Consider the following 23,299-nt stretch of genomic DNA (forward strand, 5'->3'; position numbering starts at 1 on the left):
GTGTTCTTGGGAAGAAGCTAAACCCCATCAATTCTCAGTGTCTTAAAAGGAAAAATGCAGCTTCTGAGCACTGGTTAATATTCACAGATCCGCAAACAGCAAGAAATTACTTCAGTTATAAAGTTTTGCTGCTCAATCATTATTTTGCATGTTCAATAAGCAGTTCCTCAACAATGTTCCCCAACTGACGTATGCCCTGTGAAATAGCAATGGCTTTGCAGTCAACCAGATCCAGTAGTAGACAATGACTTGTGACTCTTTTGCTCACAAGACTGTTCCCATAAGTTTGGGGGAATTAGAAAGGAACATCCTAAAAATCTGAAAGATCATGGCTTGCCATTAACATTTTTAAGCTCAGCAGGATACACCTGAAATACCGCACAACATACAGCGAGTATTGCTTTCATACAGCGAGACCAAAGTGTCTGAGCCTCATTCTTACCTTGGTTGCTAAGGAATGTGCAGCGCCTGCCTCCAGCAGGACTGAAGCTACATCTACTTGACCCTCCCTGGCTGAGATGTGCAGTGGGGTGTATCCATTGGTAGTAGCAGCATCTGGGTGAGCCATGTGCTGAAGCAGGAGTTGGACGATCTCAGTTTTACCCAGACGAGAGGCAATATGCAAAGGAGTCTGCTCCTCCTAGATCACAAGACAGATAAATATAGTGGACATGAAGAACGATCAGTGCTAAACCAGCACAAACAAGCGCTGTCTAGATCTAGTAGCACTACAGAAATGAGAAGTCATAGTAGCTGCATAAAATAAATTAAATAGGTAACAAGAAGATAAATCCTTCCCTCACCACAGGCTCACTTCTGCTGTTGTGTATATCTTTGCCTATGATCTGCGCCGACTCGAGAGTTTATAGTGCATAACTCCATACAATGAAAGCCCACTGCAGCACGGTATTCTACCCTGCACGCTCCTCACAGCAGCTAGCCCCACAAATATTTTAAGGGGCTTGTCTCTTTTTTCATGAGCAGGATCCATTTTATTAAACTACCAGCAGGCAAAACGTTGTGATACAGATTCATAAGGAGTGGTATCGCTGAAATTCCAATACAAGACCATCCATTCTTAAATTTGGGGCCTGTTGCTAAGCACCAGCAGAGGTTTAAAACAGGTCCACGTATGGCAGCAGTAGCTCTGATTTGCTTATCTGTGGTGGTCCCTACCTCCTAAGTGATGGTGACATTTGGCACTACAGGTCATGCTCCAAGAATGACATTGTTACCAGTGTTGTTCAAAGTACTAGGTTAAAGTACTTAAAAGTACAGTGAAGAACACATTAAAAAAATTACTTATGTAAAAAACGTTATTGCCTAATATAATACTTTTTTGAGTAAAAAGTAAAAGTACTGCAACGACAATGAATGCAACTATTATTATTTTTATCCCAACAACTGTATTGCTCTAATTCAATGCACTTTAAGTAAAACTAAATTATGAAAATGACTGTCACTTATGCTTTAATCCAGTACAGTTAGAAAGGTGTTCAGTAACTGCACTGGCAGGAAAAGGAGTGTTCAGTCTGATAAAAAGTTCCTTCAAATCAGGGCAGGCTGCAATACTACTAAAGTCTTCTGACAGGGTCTGCAAATATTGATCAAAAGAATCTCTCTCTGAGATGCTTGACTTCGTATAGCAAAGAAAACTTTATCATCATCATCTGCATTACAAGTGGTTCTGTCTAATTCGTCTTCATCTTTGTTATCATTGCAATGTTTACAGAGAAGGCTTTCTCAAAGTTGGAATCATATATGTCTATTGTTGTTCTAACAACTTTTCATCTGAGGACAAACTATATTTGAATATCTTCAAGAACTGATGCAAGAACTTCAAATGTGTAGGAACCCTTCAATTTTAAGCCCAGACAAGAAGACTTTCTCTCTACAGATTTTATCAGTCTAATGGACAGTCACCTCAATGTAAAATTTTGCATGGGATGACCAGCACTGTTGTGGAAAAGACATGTCTGTTCACCAAGAACTGCAACCAGCTTCAGCTTCATTGAACTGGTTACTGGTCTCCAGCCAAACAGCTAATGAGTTAGGTCACTTTGAACACAGGCAAGTCCACTGTTCTCTTAGGATGTATCACCTGAACAGCAAAATTTAACATGATTCACTCTTTGCGTGATGAGGTTTGAAATAACACAATCCTGTTCCAGGTTTTGCTGTTTAATTTGGTTTACTGAGAAATTATCATTTATGTCTGGCTTCAGCTTTTACTTTTTTTTTTTTTTTTTTAACTACATGCATAAGATAAAAGAGTAAAAGTAGCAAAAATTGGTGAAATTATTACTTTGGTAGAAGTAAAAGTAACAAATGTTATCGTGCACTTCTTTACAAGTAAAAGTAACAAAACTTTTACTTAAGTACATTAACTAGTTACATTTACTTAGTTACTATACAACACTGATTGTTACATTCTTATTCTCCAGGATGCCCTCCTCACATAGAAAAGGAGCCACAGCTTCCTCCTGCCCTTTTAAAGCCATCATGAACTGCAACCTGTTGATGTGGCTTGCTGTGTTTGGTTCATCGAAGCTATGTGAACTTGAGCTCCCACTCTGCCCTATCCTTTAATAGGTCTCATGTGTGAGTTCTTGGGTACGCTACTACAACTGTCTGCCTTCTGTTACCGAACTTTGCTTGTCTACCATTTCCAAAACTGTTCTGCCAGCCCCAACCTGTGCCTAATTCCTGACTATGATTTTGCCTGTCAATTCTGTTCCTGATTCATTAGTATTGTCCTGAATTGTCTGACCACATCTCTGAGTTCCGTTTCTGTACTTCTCCAGCCTCAGCCTCCTATTATCTGAGGACTTTGGGCTCATGCTTTAAGTGGCATAGCTGTCAATGTGGATTACTATTAAGATATGTTATTTTACCACTAATTCATGCTATTTTAGCACAGGTTCCTCTTTATGCAATGATTCCTAGTTACTAAGAATTGGGATTAACACCAAAACAATGTTTTTTTAAATGGTAGCCCACAATAATAGCTTCCTTCCTAAGCCTCGGCAACCTGTTAGTACCAGAGGGTTCAACCTGAGAGGAAAGCAGCTAAAACAGGTAGATACATATAATGCAGGCCAAGGCCCGCTAATGTTCCCAACTGGGTTGTCATCCAGTCATTACAGTCACAGCAGCTACAGTACAAAATGGAAAGTTTAAATTGATACGAAGTAGAGGGTACAAAACTCACATTTTAGCAAGGAGAATTTTACATCCCCTCAAAATGCAAGATGAGACCTTTAGTATGGTCCTATGCTGTCTATAACACATATGAAAACTACTAAAGGTTCTCCCAAAGTTTTTAATTTCTCAGCTTTTTCTATACTGACTGTAACTGGGTTTGGAACAGTCTGCAGTTGACTGTCAGACAGCCTGAGGATTCTGACTCAGCGCACCAGTCTGACAATTTTTGGACTATATAAGGAGGAGGTAATTTTATAACTGGACACCTGAACTCTGAGGGAAAAAAAAAGGTGCCCATTTGCAGCCTATTTATAAAGGCACAAAAGGCACCTATGTGTCTATAAAAACACGGATAAGGAAGTTATACATTCATGGGTGCCAGTGAACTTGTAACAGCCTGGCAATAATTGTCTATGTCAATATGTTGTTTATATACTGCTATATCCCCATATGGGTTCACCACGGTTTACAACTGAAGAAAAATCAATAACAAAAACAACTTAAAATATACCAAACTAAAAAAAAAAAATTAAACATGTCAATTATCAAGTAGACAGGCTCTCAATTTCTTTTGAAAGACAGTGTATGAAGTTTCTAATCTCTAAGAAGATGGAAAAGAATTTCACAAAGAAACTACCTTATAAGAGAACATAGCATTAAAAATGTTTTTTAAATGGTTGACATTAACCCCTGATTAGGTATACAAGCATGGCAGCAAGATAACTTACAGCAGCTGGAAATCACTCTCTTCTCTCATACCTTATTACAGTTATTACACAGTACTAAACTTTAGAGCAGGTGCAGAAAATGGCACAGCTGGATACATACCCTGGCTCTGGCATCAACGAGGGCACCATTTCTCAGGAGGCAGCGAACTACTTCCACCTGCCCAGCACGTGCTGCCATGTGGAGTGCAGTCTCCCCACGCTGAAGAGAAACATTGTACATCAGAAATCGTCAGCATTCTCTGCTGTTTATCAATAATTGTCTTCACAGCAACATATTTAGAAAAGATAGGATACATGCTCTGAGAGAGGTGTGTATATCTACAGATTGCAATGGGATTTTCTTTCATGTCTTTCTTTATAGATGCATGGGGGCCCTTTTACAAAGGTGCGTAAGGGCCTATGCACGTCCAGCATGCCAAATCAGCATTACCACCCGGCTACCACGTGCTCTGGGTGGTAATTCTGAATTTGGTGTGCGCCGAAAATATGTGGTAGAAAATATTTGCTATTTTCTAACATGGGGTGCCTACCTGGCGGTAAACAACAGCTGGTGTGCACTGCATGCTTAGCGCCCAGGTAGTGCGTGAGATCTTACCGCTAAGTCAATGGGTGGCAGTAAGGTCTCAGGCTGAAAATGGACGTGCACTGGTTTTCAGTTTGCCGCATGTCCATTTTCTGGCCCAGTAAAAAAAATCCCATTTTTCCAGATGCGGTACAATAAGGGTCTGGCATGCGCCACAAATATGCGCCCACACTGCCGCAGGCCAGTTTTTGGCATGCCTTTATAAAAGGGCCCCACAGTTAAAGACATAGGAAAACAAAGACTCCATGTATTTCACAGCATCACATCTGGCACAAACACATGTGAACGGAACAGTCCTTCATGACTCTGCTGTCATTCTGATTCTAAAAAGATAGATAATACAGAAAAAGAGAGTCACCTCAGGAACAGGCACTGTGGTTATCAGGTTTGGTGCCTGGTCTGAATGAAAACTTCCTTCTAGAGGGGACAGTCATGAAAATTTAGTGTTATTATTATCACTTTTACTGAGATATAGATGGGTCACCAGGATAGAAAATGTGTCTCAGACAATGGAATGAAAGATTACTAAAAGAGCAAGATATTGTTGTAAAGTTTATAATTTTTCTAATAATTTTAACTTTCCCCCTTGTATTCCAGTGATTTTCAACCCAGGGCATACCCAGCCAGTCAGTTTTTCAGAATAACCACAATGTATATAAGAACATAAGTGTTGCCATACTGGGACAGACCATATGGTTCATCAAGCACAGCATCCTGTTTCCAACAGTGGCCAATCCAGGTCACAACTACCTGCCAAGATCCCAAAACTGTAACAATATATTTTATGCTGCTTATCCTAAAAATAAGCAGTGGACTTTCCCAAGTTCATCTTAGTAATGGCTTATAGAGTGGAGGAGTAGCCTAGTGGTTAATGCACTGGACTTTGATCCTGGAGAACTGAGTTTAATTCCCACTGCAGTTCCTTGTGACTCTGGGCAAGTCACTTAACCTTCCATTGCCCCTAGTACAAAATAAGTACCTGAATATAGGTAAACTGCTTTGAATGTAGTTGCAAAAAAAAAAAAAAAACTCTCAGAAAGGCAGTGTTTCCCATTCCCTTATGGACTTATAAGCCAAACCTTTTTTAAACCCCGCTAAGCTAACTGCTTTTACCACATTCTCTGGCAACTAATTCCAGAGTTTAATTACATGCTGAGTGAAGAAATAATTTCCCCAATTTGTTTTAAAGTTACTACTTTGTAGCTTCATTGCATGCACCCTAGTCCTTGTATTTTTGGAAAGAGTAAATAAGCGATTCACGTCTACCCATTCCACTCCACCATTTTATAGACCTCTACCGCCTTCTTTTCTCCAGGCTGAAGAGCCCTAGCCACTTCAGCCTTCCTCATAGGGAAGTCATCCCATCCCCTTTATCATTTTTGTCACCCTTCTCTGTACCTTTTCCAATTCTACTATATCTTTTTTGAGATGTGGTGACCAGAATTGCACACAGTATTCAAGGTGTAGTCACACCATGGAGCGATACAAGGGCATTATAACATTCTCATTTTTGTTTTCCATATAACAGCTAACATTCTCTTTGCTTTCTTTGCTGCCATTGCACGCTGAGCAGAGGGTTTCAATGTATCATCAACGATGACACCTAGATCCTTTTCCTGGTCAGTGACTCCTAATGTAGAACCTTGCATCACGTAGCTATAGTTCGAGTTCCTCTTTCCCACATGCATCATTTTGCAATTGCTCACATTAAACGTCATTTGCCATTTGAATGCTCAGTCTCCCAGTCTCGTAAGGTCCTCTTGTAATTTTTCACAATCCTCTTGAGATGTAACAACTTTGAATAACTTTGTGTCATTAGAAAATGTAATTACCTCACTAGCTATTCCCATAGCTAAATCATTTATAAATATGTTAAAAAGCAATGGTCCCAGCACAGACACCTGCAGAACCCCACTATCAGCCCTTCTCCATTGAGAATACTGACCATTTAACCCTACTGTCTGTTTTATATCTTTTAACCAGTTTTTAATCCACAATAGGACACTACCTCCTATCCCATGACTCCAATTTCTTCTGGAGTCTTTCATGAGGTACTTTGTCAAATGCCTTTTAAAAATCCAGATATCGACTGGCTCACCTTTATCTACATGTTTGTACACCCCTTCAAAGAACTATAGTAGATTGGTGAGGCAAGATTTCCCATCATTAAATCCATGTTGGCTTTGTCTCATTAATCCATGCTTATGTATATGCTCTGTAATTTTGTCCTTTATAATAGTCTCTACCATTTTGCCCGGCACAGACATCAGGCTCACTGGCCTATAATTTCACGGATCACCTCTGAAACCCTTTTTAAAAACCGGCCACCCAACAATTTTCTACTACCATGCTTGATTTTAAAGATAAATTACATATTACTAACAATAGTTCTGCAAGTTCATTATTCAATTCTATCAATACTCTGGGAAGTACACCATCCTGTCCAGGTGATTTGCTACTCTTCAATTTGTCAAATTGCCCTATTACATCTTCTAGGTTTACAGAGATTTGATTTAGTTTTTCTGACACATCAGCACAGAATACCATTTCTGGCACTGGTATCTCTCCCAGATCTTACCCGTGAAGACCGAAGCAAAGAATTAATTTAATCTCTCTACTATGGCCTTGTCTTTCCTGAGTGCCCCTATTAACCCTCTGTCAACTAGAGGTTCAGCTGATTCTTTTGCTGGTTTCTTACTTTTAATATACCTAAAAAGGTTTTTACTATATGTTTTTACCACCAAAGCAATCTTCTTTTCAAAATCTCTTTGCCTTCCTTATCAGCGCTTTGCATTTGACTTGCCAATCCTTATGCTGTTTCCTATTATTTTCAGTTGGATCCTTCTTCCATATTCTGAAGGTAGAGTTGCATATCAAGAAGGCAGTGTATGTGCATTGTGGATATCCTGAAAACCTTGACTGGGGTGTCCAGAATAATTGCTTTTGCATGTGATTATATGATTTAAAAAAATACCTACAGCATGCTTCAAAGACTGAGTTAAGAACCACTGCTCTACCCTATCAAAAGCAAGCTCTTGAAATCATTAGAGAGCAGAAATGTTAGAGTGAACAGTTTGAATCTGTCTTTAGATAAGGCATTGGCACAATAAAACAAAAAGACTCCCTTTACAGGGTAATACCGCATCACAAAGAGGGGCATAATCGAACGGGGACGACCATCTCTAAGGGTGCCCACCTCTAAGGACGTCTGGCGAACAGGCGGGGAAACCCGTATTAACGAAACAAGATGGGCGTCCATCTTTCGTTTCGATAATACGGTCGGGGATGCCCAAATCTCAACATTTAGGTCGACCTTAAAGACGGTCAACCTAAATGTTGAGATGGTCAACCTTAGAGATGGTCGTCCTTGGTTAATGGAAACCGAGGACCCCCATCTCAAAAATGACCAAATCCAAGGCATTTGGTCGTGGGAGGAGCCAGCATTCATAGGGCACTGGTCCCCCTCACATGCCAGGACACCAACCAGGCACCCTAGGGGGCACTGCAGTGGCCTTCACAAATTGCTCCCAGGTGCATATCTCCCTTACTTTCGGAGCTGAGCCCCCCAACTCCCCCCCCCCCCAAAACCCACTCCCCACAACTGTACACCACTACCATAGCCCTAAGGGGTGAAGGGGGACACCTACATGTGGGTACAGTGGGTTTCGGGTGGGTTTTGAAGGGCTCACATTTACCACCACAAGTGTCCAGGTAGGGGGGATGGGCCTGGGTCCGCCTGCCTGAAGTGCACTGCACCCACTAAAACTGCTCCAGGGACCTGCATACTGCTGTCATGGAGCTGGGTTTGACATTTGAGGCTGACATAGAGGCTGGCAAAAAAATTAAAAAAATATATTTATAGGATGGGAGGGGGTTGGTGACCACTGGGGGAGTAAGAGGAGGTCATCCCCAATTCCCTCCGGTGGTCATCTGGTCAGTTTAGGCACCTTTTTGAGGCTTGGTCATGAAAAACAATGGACCAAGTAAAGTCGACCAAATGCTCATCAGGGATGTCCTTCTTTTTTCCATTATCGGCCGAGGACGCCCCTCTCTTAATCACGTCCCAGTCCTGCCTTTGCTAAGGTGCTGACACGCCCCCGGGAACTTTGGTCATCCCCACGACGGGAAGCAGTTGAGGACGCCCAAAATCGGCTTTCGATTATGCCGATTTGGGCGACCCTGAGAGTAGGACGCCCATCTCCCGATTTGTGTCGGAAGATGGGCGCCCTTCTCTTTCAAAAATGCCCCTGAAAGTATTCAGAAATGGTTTCTATTTGAATTGGAACTCTGCCGATTACTCCTGTAGAAAGATCAAAACTACTCATACAAACTGCATTAAATTGCTCGATAGTCACATAGGCCTTCACCATAAACACATTCAACTAACAGCATTTCTTCTCATGCTAGAAAAAAAAATATTCTGGCCTGATTGGGGAATTTCAGTCACTGACATGTCAAAAACTACACCTTTTACTGAATAGTATTTTGCACACTGCTGAATAGTTTTACCAACAAAGGTAAATTTGATATTGGGCTGCAGTGTAAGAATGTTAAAAAAAATTCATACTCCATCTTCCAGAAATGAAGCAGATTTTACCCAAATGTATCAAAAAATTAATATATAAAATCAATGGGCCTGATATTCAGCCAGTGGAAGACAGTGCTCTGTGTGCTCATCGCTGGCGTTAAACCTGGATATTCAATGCTGGGCTATTTCCAGTAACCAGCATTGAATATCCAGTATTTTTTTGGCCATTAAACACTTACCCAGTTAAGCTGATACTACTACTACTATTTAACATTTCTATAGCGCTACAAGGCGTCAGTGGCTGACTGGTTAAGTTATAGCAATTAAAGATAGGACTACTATTTATGATTTCACTGCTAATTTTATTCGTTCTGGCGCTGAATACCTATGCCTAACCAGATTAGTTGTACAATATAGACAGTTTAGGGATAGGCACTAACTGCGCATAATCAGTGGAAGATAACTGGTTATCTGCCACTGTATATTTGTGGTTAGCCACAAAAATGCTATTTATCCCCTGCCAGCGGCCATTTCTGACTGGTTACATAGAACTGAATATCGGAGGAAATATCTATTACAATAAAAAAAACAGACACCACAATGTTTCATTATCTGCCTATCCTGCTTATTTTCGACGGAGATGGACGGCCATCTTCCGACACAAATCGGGAGATGACCGGCCATCTCCTAAACACGGCCAAATTGGTATAATCGAAAGCCGATTTTGGCTGACTTCAACTGCTTTCCGTCGCAGGGCCGGCCAAAGTAAAGGGGGCGTTTTGGCAGGGTACGGAAGGCGGGACGGGGGCGTGGTTATGAGATGGCTGGCTTTGGCTGATAATGGAAAAAAGAAGGCCGGCTCTGACGAGCACTTGGCCGGCTTCACTTGGTCCATTTATTTTTAGGACCAAGCCTCCAAAAAGTGCCTCAACTCACCAGATGACCACCGGAGGGAATCAGGGATCACCTCCCCTGACTCCCCCAGTGGTCACCAACCCCCTCCCACCCCAAAAAAAAATAATTTTTTTGCCAGCCTCTAATGTCATACCCAGCTCCATGACAGCAGTATGCAGGTCCCTGGAGCAGTTTTTGGTGGGTGCAGTGCACTTCAGGCAGGTGGACACAGGCCCATCCCCCTCCTACCTGTTAAACTTGTGGTGGTAAATGGGAGTCCTCCAACCCTCCCCAAAACCAACTGTACCCACATGTAGGTGCCCCCCTTTATCCTTAAGGGCTATGGTAGTGGTGTACAGTTGTGGGGAGTGAGTTTTGGGGGGGATTTGGGGGGTTCAGCACACAAGGTAAGGGAGGTATGCACCTGGGAGCAATTTTTGAAGTCCACTGTAGTGCCCCCTAGGGTGCCTGGTTGGTGTCCTGGCATGTGAGAGGGACCAGTGCACTACAAATGCTAGCTCCTCCCACGACCAAATGCCTTGGATTTGGCCGGGTTTGAGATCGTCGCCATTAGTTTCCATTATCGCTGAAAACCAATGCCGGCCATCTCTAAAGCTGGCCCAAATGTTGGGGTAGGGAGTGAGCAAGTGAGTGAGTGAGTGACAGATGCTTAGACATTTCTTGTAAGCCACATTGAACCTGGTGGCTAATGTGGGATAGAAATGTCAATTAATGTAATGTAATGCCAAACCTGGAGGGAAGTGGAGAAGAGATGTCAACCCAGATGGGAGAGGAGAGGGGTCAATACTGAAGAAAAAGGTGCTTTAATATGTGAGATGGAGAAGAGGGTCAAATACGTGTACTTGGCATGTCTGTATATGAACAGCAAATATTTACAGTGAAAATGAAAGGACTGTCTAAATAAAAGACAGAAAAGATTATTAATCTATAGTGTGTTTTAAACCCTTAGCAAGCACATTATGCTTAAAACACTAGTCTGCAGATGTAGAAACAGTCATTTACAGGAAGTGAATCTGTTTTTTTTTTAAACAGTCATCCAGCTTTGATTAACTGAATTATTTAGACTCAGCCAAAACATTAAAATAGGATATTTTTTCTAAAACATACCCATCATATGCAAAATTTATACATATAAACACAAGCTCTGTGAATGACTAAGCACCCCTGTCAGGGGTGGACTGAGCATACAGGCAACCAGGCGGTGCCCGAGGGTCCAGAGGCTCTGTGGTGGTCTAATGCACCTCCCCCCCTGCACTCTACAGCCCCCAGGGCTTACTTTGAAGGGCCCTGGTGGTCTAGTAGCCTCTTTGGGGGCAGGAAAGAACCCCACTCTTTCTTGCTCACTGCCACTGCTCTGTCCTACACCACCGCATCTTCAAAATATCTGCTGAAACTTCTTACGGCAGTCTCGCAAGACTGTTGAGACCCGTGAGACTGCCGCAGACATTAAGAAGAAATGGCAGCGGCATCAAGTAGAGCAGCAACAGCTGGCAGGAAAGAGTGGGGTTCTTTCCTGCCCCTGAAGAGGCCATTAGACCACCAGGGCTCTTCAAGGTAGGCCCACAGAGCTGTAGTGTGCAGGGGGGGAGGGGTGCTAGTAACATAGGTGGGGGCAGCGGGGGCTAGGGGGGGCCCAATGACTCTTTTTGCCCAGGGATCCATATCACTGACAGTCCACCCCTGCCTAATGTTGTCTCCTCCTAGGTCCAGAGCTGAGAGCTACATGGTGCAGGGATGCTGGAGAGGGCAGGAAGGCAAGCTGTGCTAACACTCTTGCTTCCCTCTAATGTCTATTGGCTGGGTAAAGAATGGCTGACCAATGAGGTGCACATGGAGGAGGTGCAGTAAAATTGTAATACTGAAACACCGGCCAATATTCAGCCCACAGGAGGTAGGCCAGCTAAGTCCCGCAATTGGCGCTGAGCCCAGATAATCAGTGCGGGCTGTTTCCAGTGTCCGACATTGAATATCCATTTTTTCCCCCGGCTGGTTTAAACTTAACTGGCCAAGTTAATATTTAGCACTGGCCAGTTAATATTATAGCAGCCAAAGACAGGACTGATATTTAGGCGGTCCCACAAGCTTGCACACGATGGGGCTAACATCCCCAGGCAGAAGTGTGTGCCCTACAGCATTAACTGTCCCACACTGAAAGGAAGTGTCTCCCAAGCAGCCTTAATCTACCTTCTTCCCTCCCCTGCATCTCCACAGGTTGGTGGCTATACTGACAATACGAGATACAAAAAGTGCTGGGGCCTTTGTGAGCTATGTGCTCCTTGAAGGCCCTACTGGTCCTATCCCCTTCTAATGCATAGATTTTGTATCAAGGAGTGGGGAAATCCAGTGGCTGCAGGGAGAGGAACAAAGGAGGGGTGGGCTTGTAAGAAAAATACAGGGATGGTGGATGGGAGATGGAGGCTGGAAGAGCAATATAGGGCCACATGGGAGGGTGAAGGAATAGAGACAGGAGATGAGGAACACAGAAATGGGGAAGACTAGTGAGATGAGGAAACAGTAGACAAAGGGAGACAGGGAGATGCTGGGTATTAAAGGGAGGGAACACGAGGAATGGGAGGAGATGCTGGATATAGGAGTAGGAACATAGGAATATGTAAAGGAGATGCTAGACATGAGGATGGGCCTATGAAGATAGAGGGGATAGGCTGGACATGGGGATGGGGATGGGCCTATGAAGATGGAAGGGATAGTCCTGACATGGGAGAGTGAAGATAGAAAAGTGGGGAGAAGATGATGGACATGGGGAGACAAAAGGAGATGGAAGAGAGATGATGAACTTGAGGGAAGTCAAGGGAGAGAGAGAGAGATACTGGTCATAGAGGGAATAGAAAGACTAAAGGGTAGGTGCTGGAAAGGGGAAGGGGAATATAGAGTTGAATGAGCTAGAGGGCAGATGTTGGAGATTATATTTATATGCATGGACACTAGCACATCCAGTGCATTTTCTGTTTGATTGACTAACATATGCTTACACTGTAATATGTTTGTTTGTTTTATTTTGTTAGACCCCGGAAGCTGGCACACTTTGCACCAAAACCTCTCCATTGTAACAGACTTGAGAGCTCATTTGTGCTTTTTTTTTGTTGCAGAAGGGAGATGCATGACATGAGGAAGGTGGGACAGAAGGAGATGGAGAGGAAATAGGGGGCATAGGGATAGGGAGGGGATCAGGTGGGTGTAGGAGGACAGGGTGAGAGAGGGGTGAGAGAAGACAGGGGAGGAGGAGAGAAAAAGGAGATTTAGTAAAAGACTGGTGAATGAAATGGCGCTGGGGTGAAGAATGAAAAGTTATAGGTAGATGCAGTAAAAAGAGAGGTATTGAGGACTGGACAATAAGGAGGAGGATTGAAATCTGAATGGATACAAAGACAGAAAAATAAACGGGGGGTGAGAGTCAAGATAGCATCTTGAAGGGAAGAGCTGGAAGGTGTGCTGCTTTCTCTGGCTAATACTTTTGACAATGGGGATGAGAAGGGGGAAGACTCATGCTTACCCTTCAGTGCCAGCTTCCACCCCTCCACCCCCAGTTGCAACAGTCAAAGCCAAAGGATTATGTACAGTGGCTGGAACTAAGCTCTGCAGACATTGTAGAGCTTAGCTTGGAAGGGGTTTCATTAAGCCCTGTATTTCAACTGCCACCCCCTACAACCCAGAAGTATTCCTGCAGTTTGAAGTGTGGCTCAGCTTGGGGTATCAGATTCCAATCTTACTGTAACCCTTGAAGGGGCTCCGACTGTGGTTTCTTCTCCCTGTGAATGGTTGAGGAAGGAATTTGGTGAACCACTGATGGTGGTCCCAATTCATTATTGCCATCACACCCATCGTCTAGAGAAACCCAGGCATTGGTTATGCTGCAACCATCAATTTGAATTCAATCTGGGAAGCTCTACAGGGCCTAGATAGGTCCCTACAGGTACTTTCATCTCAGTTTTCAAACTACAATGCAGATTTTTCCTCCAGGCCCTGACTCAAAGTTTGCATGCCTGTAAAATAGGAAATACTTGGATAACCAAGGGGCCCTTTGACTAAGCTGAAGTAAGCACTAACACATACCTACACTCAGGTGTTTCATGGTAATTTTTGCATATGCACATAGTACCCATGTGCTAAAAAAATAAAATGTATTCTATAAAGCTGGGGGAGGGTTGGGGGCAGAGAGTAGGCATGTTCTGCACTAATTGATTAGCGCAGATACATTGCTGCATGCTAACCGGTTAGCACATGGTTAACACGTGAGCCCTCACCGCCTTTAAAATAGGTGTCCTAAGTGCTCACGTGCTAATGGCCATGCGTTAACAGGAAACTTAGTGTATAGCCATTAATGCTGGAAATAGAAAAATTGGTCATTTTACCCATGCAGTAAAAATGGCCTTTAGCATGTGGGAATGACACACATAAGTAAGTGCTAAGGCCACTTTTTACCACAGCTTTTTAAAAGGGCCCCAACATAAGGAAGAACAATCTTAAATTTTTACATTTTCCCAAATCGCCAATAATATCTGCAGTGGAAATGCTGAAGCATCATATAAAAGTAATACTTGTACTGATATCTGATAATCTTCCCCCTATCTTGAGAGCTGTCTATGTATCGTCATCTATGAGACAGAGATCTGGGGAAATTAATAACCAGGTAGGGTCTCCTCAAGTGGATACAAATTGACAGAGTTGCTTGAGACATCTGTGGAGCACATTTCTGGGAAGTCATCTCTGGGGACATCTTTGTGCTGGAGCCTGACTGTAATTTGGTTTTAAAACAGTACTTCAGACATGAATGAGTTGTTTTTTGGCTTGGTTGTATGAGTATTTCCTGACTTTTTATAGATGACTCAAGCTAGAAGGAGGTTTTTGAACTTAAAGCCAAGAGTCCTGGTCCTGCATTGGTCTCTTATTTTGAAATTTCCTTCATGTTGTTTTTTTAACTTTTGGGTTTAATTCTCTTTAATTTCTAGAGACAAAATAACTCTTGGAATTTTTGATTTCCAGGAAAAAATCAGTTATCCCTAATGATTAACTAGGCTGATAGCCTTAATCAGCTGTTCTAAGCTTGCTGTGCATCTCTTCTACTAGGGTTTTTCATATATTACCTTTAGGGGTATGTTTACTAAGGTGCGTTAGCGTTTTTAACGCGCCTGTAAAGTTAAGGCACATTAAATGGTGACACGCCTATACATTTCTATGGGCACCTTAGCGTTTAACGTGTAAAAAATTTAAGCGTGTTAAAAATGCTAACGCGCCCATAGCGCTGCTTAGTAAACCTAGCCCTTAGAGTTATTTCTTTATCTTGACTCCCAGGTTCTGGGTTAAAGCATTGTTTAATTACATTTCCTCATATTATGTTATTTCTTATTTTTGTTCTTTTTCATGCATATTTCTATTCATGCAATTTTGCTGAATGTAAGCATTGAAAGTCTTATAAATAAAAAAAGTTAAAAAAAGAAAAATAAATAGAAGAAAGCTCAAAGTAAAAAGATCAATGTCAGAGATGGACGTAGGGGAGGAAGAGAAGGGAGAGAAGAATTGGCAAAATGTACAGAAGACTCTGGATAAAGAGTTAAGGGAAGACAGAAAAAACTAGATACCAGAGACCAGATATCATTTTCTGCAAGGTAGACAAACTCCCTTTTTAACGGAATTAGAAGCACATACGAGCATAAGATGTGCCATGCTGTCAGACCAATGATCCATCAAGCACAGCAAAATGTCTGCCAATCTGGGTTACCTGGAAGTACCAGACATATCCTAATGAGGAGATTCACTCCTAGAAATAAAGCCTCTATTACTATAACATGAGCAAAGGCAAATAGCTCTGCACAGGCAGGTTCATCAGCATGTCCAATAAAGATCCTAAAGCACTTAAATAAGGAGGGATGGGTGAGTAAAACAAATTAGAAATTTTGAACTTATTAACAAAATGCATCACACACATAGGTCCTTTTTAGAGAGTTGCACAGGAACAGAAATTTCACCCACTCTCGCTGGAATATAACCAGTCCCCCCTTGTCCCCACTGGAATCTCCTCCGTTCCTACCCATCCCCACCTGTCCCCTGTGCTAAAATAACCCAACTTGTGGTAAAATAACAACAGTAGTCCATTGTGACAGGGTTTATAGAACACTGCCCCTCATCCTTAAGAAAAGTCCCTCTCTAACTAGCCTGGGCCAACTTAAGAGCATGGATCCTGCCCCAGGAGGATGTGAGCCAGGAGCGGACAGAGCCAATACCTGGGAGTTTAAAAGACAGGGCCAGACTGAGAGTAGAGAGGCCCAGGGGAAAAAGAACTGAAGCTCAAGCCTGTGCCTTTACAGAATATGCTTAGCTGCGATGAAGTAAGCCAACTTTGCTTCTTGTTAAAGCTAGACTGGCTAGAACCAGTCTAAAGCAAATGTTAATAGCAAGGTAAGCTTTGTGCATCTGGCTCTCAGTGCTTATGAGGATTTCAATGCTATCAACCATATTCATTATTTTTTTTAGTGCTTTTATAATACAAGGAAAGGATAGGTAGGCTGGTCTGCCACTACACTTCTAAGAGAACCCTACAGGATCTGCATCCATCCCACAGGATCCCCACAGACCTGGAGGGCATCAGGGCCACTGAGAGGGGGGCAATGGAGGCAATATTCTCCGGGCCTAGCCTCCCAGGGGAGCCCAGCGCTGGCATCTATCTCTCTCCTGCTTCTGTGTGTCGGGACCTGGGTGATTGCATTAATGTGATAACCCAGGTCCTGGCACACAGGAGCAGCAAGAGAAGCAGGCTGGGGGTGGCAGTGGCCCAAGTGGGAGGGGAGAGAGGCGGCGACAGCTCAAGTGGGGGGAGCAGGGGCAGTGGCAGCCCAAATTGGGGGGAGCAGGGGGTGGAGGCAGCCTGAGTGGGAAGGGCAGGGAGTAGCAGCCTGTGGGTGTGGCCCAAATGGGGAGGTGGCGGCAGCAACCCTGCCCTGGGCCCGACTCTGTCTCTCAGCGGTCCTGGAGAGCATTCCTGCAGGAGTCCTGTGGACCTGGAGGGGATCCCCTTGGGAACTGCGGGATTCCTCCTAACCCTGTTCCTGTGCAGCTCTCTAGTCCTTTTCTCCAAAAATATATAGCTAGGTTAATTTTAATCTAAGGCATACTCACAATGTTAGTGACATCCGGGGATGCTCCATTCTGTAGTAGGAGGAGGACAATGTTCAAGTGGCCCATGAATGCAGCCACATGTATTGGTGTGAGTCCAGACTATGAAACAAAGCAACAGTGGTCTTATGCCTCTGCACACATGCTTTTGGGCTTTTCCAGTGAAGTAAATAAAGTAGGGATGTGCTTTCGTTAACAAGCATTCGCTTACAAAATCAATTTAAAGTGCTTTAGCCTTCAAATTAACACACAAACAGGCGTATGTTCAAAGCACATAGACTTACAAAGCTACATAGGAACCTATGGAACTTTGTAAATCTAAGTGCCCATGCCTGAAAGAATTTTTATACAAGCATTAAAATCTTTAAGCTTCAAAAAGTTTAAAATAAATAGAAAAATATCCGAAAATGAGTCAAAAAGTCCGAATATGAAACAAAATATATTTCATGCACATCCCTAAAAAAAAAAAAGGAAAGAATGGAGGGAAAGTGAAGGAACAGAGAGAAGAGAACAGAAGAAATATTTTGCCAAGGGCAGAAAGGGTTTTCTACCTCTGTTATAGCCTGGATGGAAGCCCCATATTTCACTAAGAGTTCCATGACTTTGATGCGGTTTTTCTTGCAGGCAATGTGCAGTGGAGTAAAACCATTCTGTGCCAAAAAAACCACAACCCTGTTAGTAGAAAGCATGCAGATTACACTCCCATGCTGATCTGCCACTGTCCCCCACTCAAGGGCCCTTTTACTAAAGGGTTGGCATGCAGCAACGGGCTTGCCGTGAGCCAATCCACCCCCAGCACATGCCATTTCCAGAGCTACAAAAATATTTGGGATTTTTGTAGTGCCACAACTTAACTGGCGGTATTTGGGCAGTGCTGCATGCTGCTCTGTTACCACCGGGTTAGTGCAGGAGCCCTTACCGCCACCTCAATGAATGGCAGTAAGTGCTTCCTGAAATGGCCGTTCACTTACCGCATGACCATTTCTTAAAAAAAAAAAAAAAGACTGCCTTTTACCCACTGAGGTAAAAGGGCAGCTTAGTAAAAGGACCCTTCAGTGCCTAAAACAATTAACATATGTGTGCATGCACAGTACACAAAAACATTTATGTGATTCAGTATTTATTGATATGACTAAGCTCACACAGAAGCAAAGACATAGTAGGATTTAGAAGGTGATTTCAGAAGGCTTGTGCTACATTTTCATGTGTAAGTAACTGTAGAAGAAAGCTGCTGCTTTCACATGTTGATCTGCAGCATGCAGTTCTGAAGTAGGCATGGTTTGCACAGGCCTAAAAAGTGTTTGCGTGTTCTTGATTTTGAAATGACAATACAAGTATACTTTAAAAAACCCAGAAGCTAGTATTGACACCTCCTCTTGACATGTACAAGTGTCAGCCCACTGCTCATTTGGATCAGGGTTTACAGACATCATTGAGGGGGGCAAACGTGTTTACCTCTCTGGTGTCTGAAATCACTTGTAAAATCCAAAATTTAGAATTTTCTAGCTTGGCTCTTAATTAGCTCCCCATTGACATTCAGTTTTGTAAAATCTGTCATTTATGTGTTTAAGTGCAAGCACTTACAGGTATAGATTGCAAAACCGTCACTTACACGCGTAAACACTGGCACTTGTACATTGAAAACCTTGCATGACGTTGCTCTTTTTTGCAATGTGTTCCTTTGTTAAATAGCTTTTCCAGTTGTATGTGCTGCAAACTATGGGGTAAATTCTATAAATGGCACTGAAATTTATGCACCGGGATGAAGCGAGTCAGGGGTGGACTGAGCATTCGAGCAACCGTGCACTGCTCGAGAATCTAGAGGCTCTAGGGGGCCCAAAGACTCTACCTGGTTGCCCACTGCCGCCACAGCACATTACAGCTCTTCCCGGACCTACCTTGAAGGGTCTGGTGGTCTACTGGCCTCTGTGAAGCAGGAAAGAATCCCACTCTTCTCTCCTGCCCGCTGCTGCTACTCTGCATGGCTGCTGAGACTTCCTGTGGATGCCTCACAAGACTGCCGAGATCTGTGAGACTACTACGGTAAGTCTTGGCAGTCATTTGGAAAAACACAGTGGCAACAGTGGGCAGGAAAAAGTGGGGCTCTTTCCTGCCCCTGAAGAAGCCACTAGACCACCAGGCCCTTCAAGGTAGGAGCGGGGAGGGTGGTGGTGGTGGTGGTACAGGAGGGGGGCAGCAGGCAGTGGCCAGGGGCCCCAATGACCTTTACTACCGGGGGCCCTGACTCCTAATGCGAGTTCAGCAAGAATTCTAGAATGGCAGTTCCGTGCAGAACTGCCGCTATAGAATATCCCTAACCTTAGACATGAGCACTAATGCCATGTCAAAGGCTGGTCTAAGTGCTTCTGCCTAGCAGTTGGCAGTTAGGCACATAACTCTTAGTATCCTATAACATGTGTGTGCAAGTCCTAGGTATGTGCCTGACCTGCCCATGGCCTTCCCATGGCCATACCCTCTAGAAGTTGCATGTGACAGAGATTCTAGAATAGCAACTAAAGTCAGTTGCACCCGAAACTGCCAGTTGGTGCCAATTAAAAGCAATTTAAGCCAATCCAGTTAACAGCCTATTATTAAATTAAAAGCTACATGCACAACAGACCTTATTCTATAAATTGGGCATCCTGCACACTAAGAAGTTTGGTGCCCAAGTTTATAAAATTAGGGGGTATATGTTTATTTCACCATGTACATGTGGGTATTTTACAAAAGGCTCTGCATCCTTTTATAAAATACTCAGGAAATTGTGCCATTTGAGTATTCCTATACTGCTTAGACCTAAGCAGTTTACAGTTTCAGTTTACAAGTACTGGGTCTGTCCCTATTGGGCTCACATTCTAAGTAGTACATTGTACTACTGTTGTACCTGGGGCAAGGGAGGTTTAAGTGACTTGCCTAGGATCACACAGATCTGCAGAGGAAATTGAGTCTGGTTCCCCAGGATCTCAACCCACTGCCAACCATCAGGCAGCAGCAGGAATTGAACCCAGTTCCCCAGGTGTGCAATACCACTGCATTAACCAACATAGCACATTTTCTCTCAGATCCTAGTTTATATAATTGTGAGGGACTTTTTGGAACCAATTGTTTCTCCATTCTGGAGTTTTTTTTACATTGGTTCTTTTTTCTCTTTCATTAAGAAAACCAATGATAGGATTTGACTCCTGATATAGTACTGGGTAAATTCTGAAAGAATTTCCCTATTTGGAGATTTGAGATTTCATTCTTTTAAAATATATCTTATATGAAGTATCTGACAGTAGATGTTGTCTTTATTAACAAACTTGAATTCTGAATAGCAAAGTGTTGAGTGGAAGTTTGTTTTCCCCATTTTTTACTTGTATAATCAAAGAATCTGGTGTATGCCATAAGGGCTTGGAGCTCACTGGCAGAAGTAAGAGGTATCAGGAACAATAGTTTATAAGCTAGGAATTTCAGAGAACAAGAATGCAGTGGTTCGAACAGAGGTTTCTTGAGAGAGATGAGAACAACATTGAGATCCCATATCACCGGAGATGGTTTGATGGGAGGTTTAGTGTGATATAGACCTTTCACGAATCTAGCCATCAAGAGATACACTTAAATTGATTTATTATCAAGTTTAGTATGAGATGCACTGATGGCACTCAAATAAAATCTGACTGAGTCTTGAGGCCAGAATTGGAAAGATGGAGGAGGTATTCCATCAGAGTAGGTAAAGAACATGAAATAGGGTTGAGTGACTTAAAGGTACACCAGAGAGAAAACCTTTTCCATTTTAGGTAGTAACATTTTTTGTGGAAGGTTTTCTGGAAGCAAGAATTATCTGAAAGATTGCATGGGGAATGTTTAAAGAATGCAATTCTATGTCATCAGGTACCATACCGTGAGAGCTAAAGAACGAGGGTTTGGATGAAGAAGGGAGCCTTCATTCTAAGTTATGGCAACTCTAGGAGCAGAGGAAACCAAATTTGTCGAGGCCAGTAATGATCAATTAGAATCATAGTTCCTTGGTCTCGAAAGAGTTTGAGAAGAGTTTTCCTAATTAGGGGCAGTGGGGGAAAAACGTAGAGAAGATCCTTCCCCTAGTGAAGTAGAAAGGCATCTTGGGCTATGTGGTTGGGAGCATAGAATCTGATACAGAATTGGGGAAGTTTGTAGTTCTGAGGAGAAGCAAACAGGTCTATCTCTGGTGTCCCCCACTGCTGAAATATCTGACAGATGACTGAGACATTGAGAGACTATTGAGAGAGCTTGTCTGCCAGGGCATTTTGTTTTCCGGCTAAATAAACAGCTCTGAGGAAGATATTTCAGGAAACCACCCATGTCCATATCTGGATTCCTTGCTGACAGAGAAGGTAAGATTCAGTTCGTCCCTGATTGTTCAGGTATTACATGGCCACCTGATTGTGTGTACTAGTATCACCTGGTTGACTGCTCACAATTCCAAGAATCTGATATAATATCCCTGTTCTGTCGGGGGCCAAGATCCCTGTGTATGGAGACCATAGACTCCTGTCCAACAGAGGAACTGGTTCTATTGGGTTCTGCTAGAAAAGGTTCTGAGAGTTCCTCTTGTAATAATTGGAGTTAAAATGAGAATCTCTTGGTGGATGATTTGGGGGACTTGTTTGACAATGCAGAGAGTAGCCGTGTTGGATTGTGAGTAAGACCCAGCGATCAGAGATGATGAGAGCTCATCTTTGATGGAACAGAAGAAGCCTTCCTCCAACAGGAAGGTTTGTTGCTATCAACAACTGGATGGTAGCAATGCTCTCTAGTAAGGAGTCAAAAACTAAGTTGTTGCTTTCACTGAGAAGGTGTTTGGGACTTTTGTCCACACTGTTGCCTTGGATGGGATTGCTGAGGCGCAGAATGCTTAGGTGTGGGAAGCATAAGGGTACAATAATGCTTAGAAGGATAATAATTACAGTGTTTATAACTTCCTCAAAACCTCCTAGTGGAAGAAGAAGGTGTAGTTGTCTGCGGCCTAGATAACGTTTTTATGGTATCCGTATGGTTTTTGATTAGGTCAGCCTTTTCCTCAACTTTGTCCCCAGACAAGTTTTCCCCATGACAAGGAACATCTGCAAGGTGCTCCTGGACAACAGATTCAAGGTCCAGAGACTCTGAGCCAAGACAACTGGTACACTGCTATTGCTAAAGCAGAAATGCAGGAAGAGATGTCGAAAGCATCAAAGGCCTGTCTAGCAAGATATTTACGACAGGCAAAGAGATTTCTGTGAAGCTTTTGGAACTCTTCTTGTTTATCAGAAGATATTCAGCAAATGATAAAGAATACTGTATAAGAGATTTTAAAGATATGGTGGAATAAAGCTGGTAGTCTAAAATACAATTGGCTAGCATTGTGGCTTGGAAAGTTTTTCTGCCAAAAAAGTCCAAAGTCCTTGGTACTCTTCCTGGAGGTGCAGAAGCATAAGATCTGGCACTCCAAGTGCATTTTAAAGCAGATTCTACCACTACAGAATGATGTGGTAGATGCGTCCTTTCAAATCTGGCACATTTTTATATTCTATACATTGTGTCAATTTTCTTTAGGGCCATTTGGAATGACAGAGGGGTTTCCCAGTGTTTGGATAAAGTGGTTTTCATAGCTGAATGGAGAGGAACTGTAATTCCCTCTCTTGGTGGGGAATCATAGTCATGAACCTCACAAAGTTCAGCTCAAGGTTCTTCCTCCATTTCCAGCTGGAAAGGTATAGCGTGAGCCATCTCACAAACAAAACCTGGAAAGGATATACTTTCTGGGGGAGATTTTCTCCTTTGAGGTGGTGGAGAAGGATCAGATGGGATGTTATAGGATTCTTCATCCAAGAGGTCCTGTGGGTCATGATCTGTCTCCCAGGAGAAGTCTGAGTCGGACTCTGCAAAATACTGTTCATGAGGAGTATGCAAGAGAGAGTGCTGACTTGTACTTCAGCTATGTGTCAAATTGCATCAAGGCATATGAGCTCTTCACGTTGGAGAAAGCTCCTCTGCCGACGGCAATACGTGCGTTGGTCAGGTACAAGCTGCTCCTGACGGTTGATGTCGCGCTGGAGTACAGGACCTTCCCCATGACTGTCTTTCTGATGTATCAACAGGCTGGGCTGAGACAGGTGCAAGCACCTTATACGCCTGTAGAGAGTCCGACTGCAGTAGCCCTGAGAGCTCTTCCTTGAGCATAGACCGGATTTCCTCATGCAGGCTAGGTGT

At 43.1% G+C, this 23,299-nt stretch overlaps 1 protein-coding gene across 8 annotated transcripts in view; it reads right to left on the minus strand.

The window, feature by feature from the left end:
• ANK2 (ankyrin 2) overlaps window positions 1–23,299 on the minus strand; it is a 512,604-nt gene that overhangs the window by 281,511 nt on the left and 207,794 nt on the right. For all 8 annotated transcript variants that reach the window (XM_030190840.1, XM_030190841.1, XM_030190837.1 and 5 more), the window contains 4 exons: window positions 17,638–17,736; window positions 17,090–17,188; window positions 4,033–4,131; window positions 443–640 (listed from right to left, as the gene is read on the minus strand). In XM_030190840.1, the coding sequence (XP_030046700.1) occupies window positions 443–640; window positions 4,033–4,131; window positions 17,090–17,188; window positions 17,638–17,736 (495 nt within the window). The remainder of the gene's footprint in view (window positions 1–442; window positions 641–4,032; window positions 4,132–17,089; window positions 17,189–17,637; window positions 17,737–23,299) is intronic.

Source organism: Microcaecilia unicolor, chromosome 2 (assembly GCF_901765095.1).
Source record: "Microcaecilia unicolor chromosome 2, aMicUni1.1, whole genome shotgun sequence".
NCBI lineage: Eukaryota > Metazoa > Chordata > Amphibia > Gymnophiona > Siphonopidae > Microcaecilia > Microcaecilia unicolor.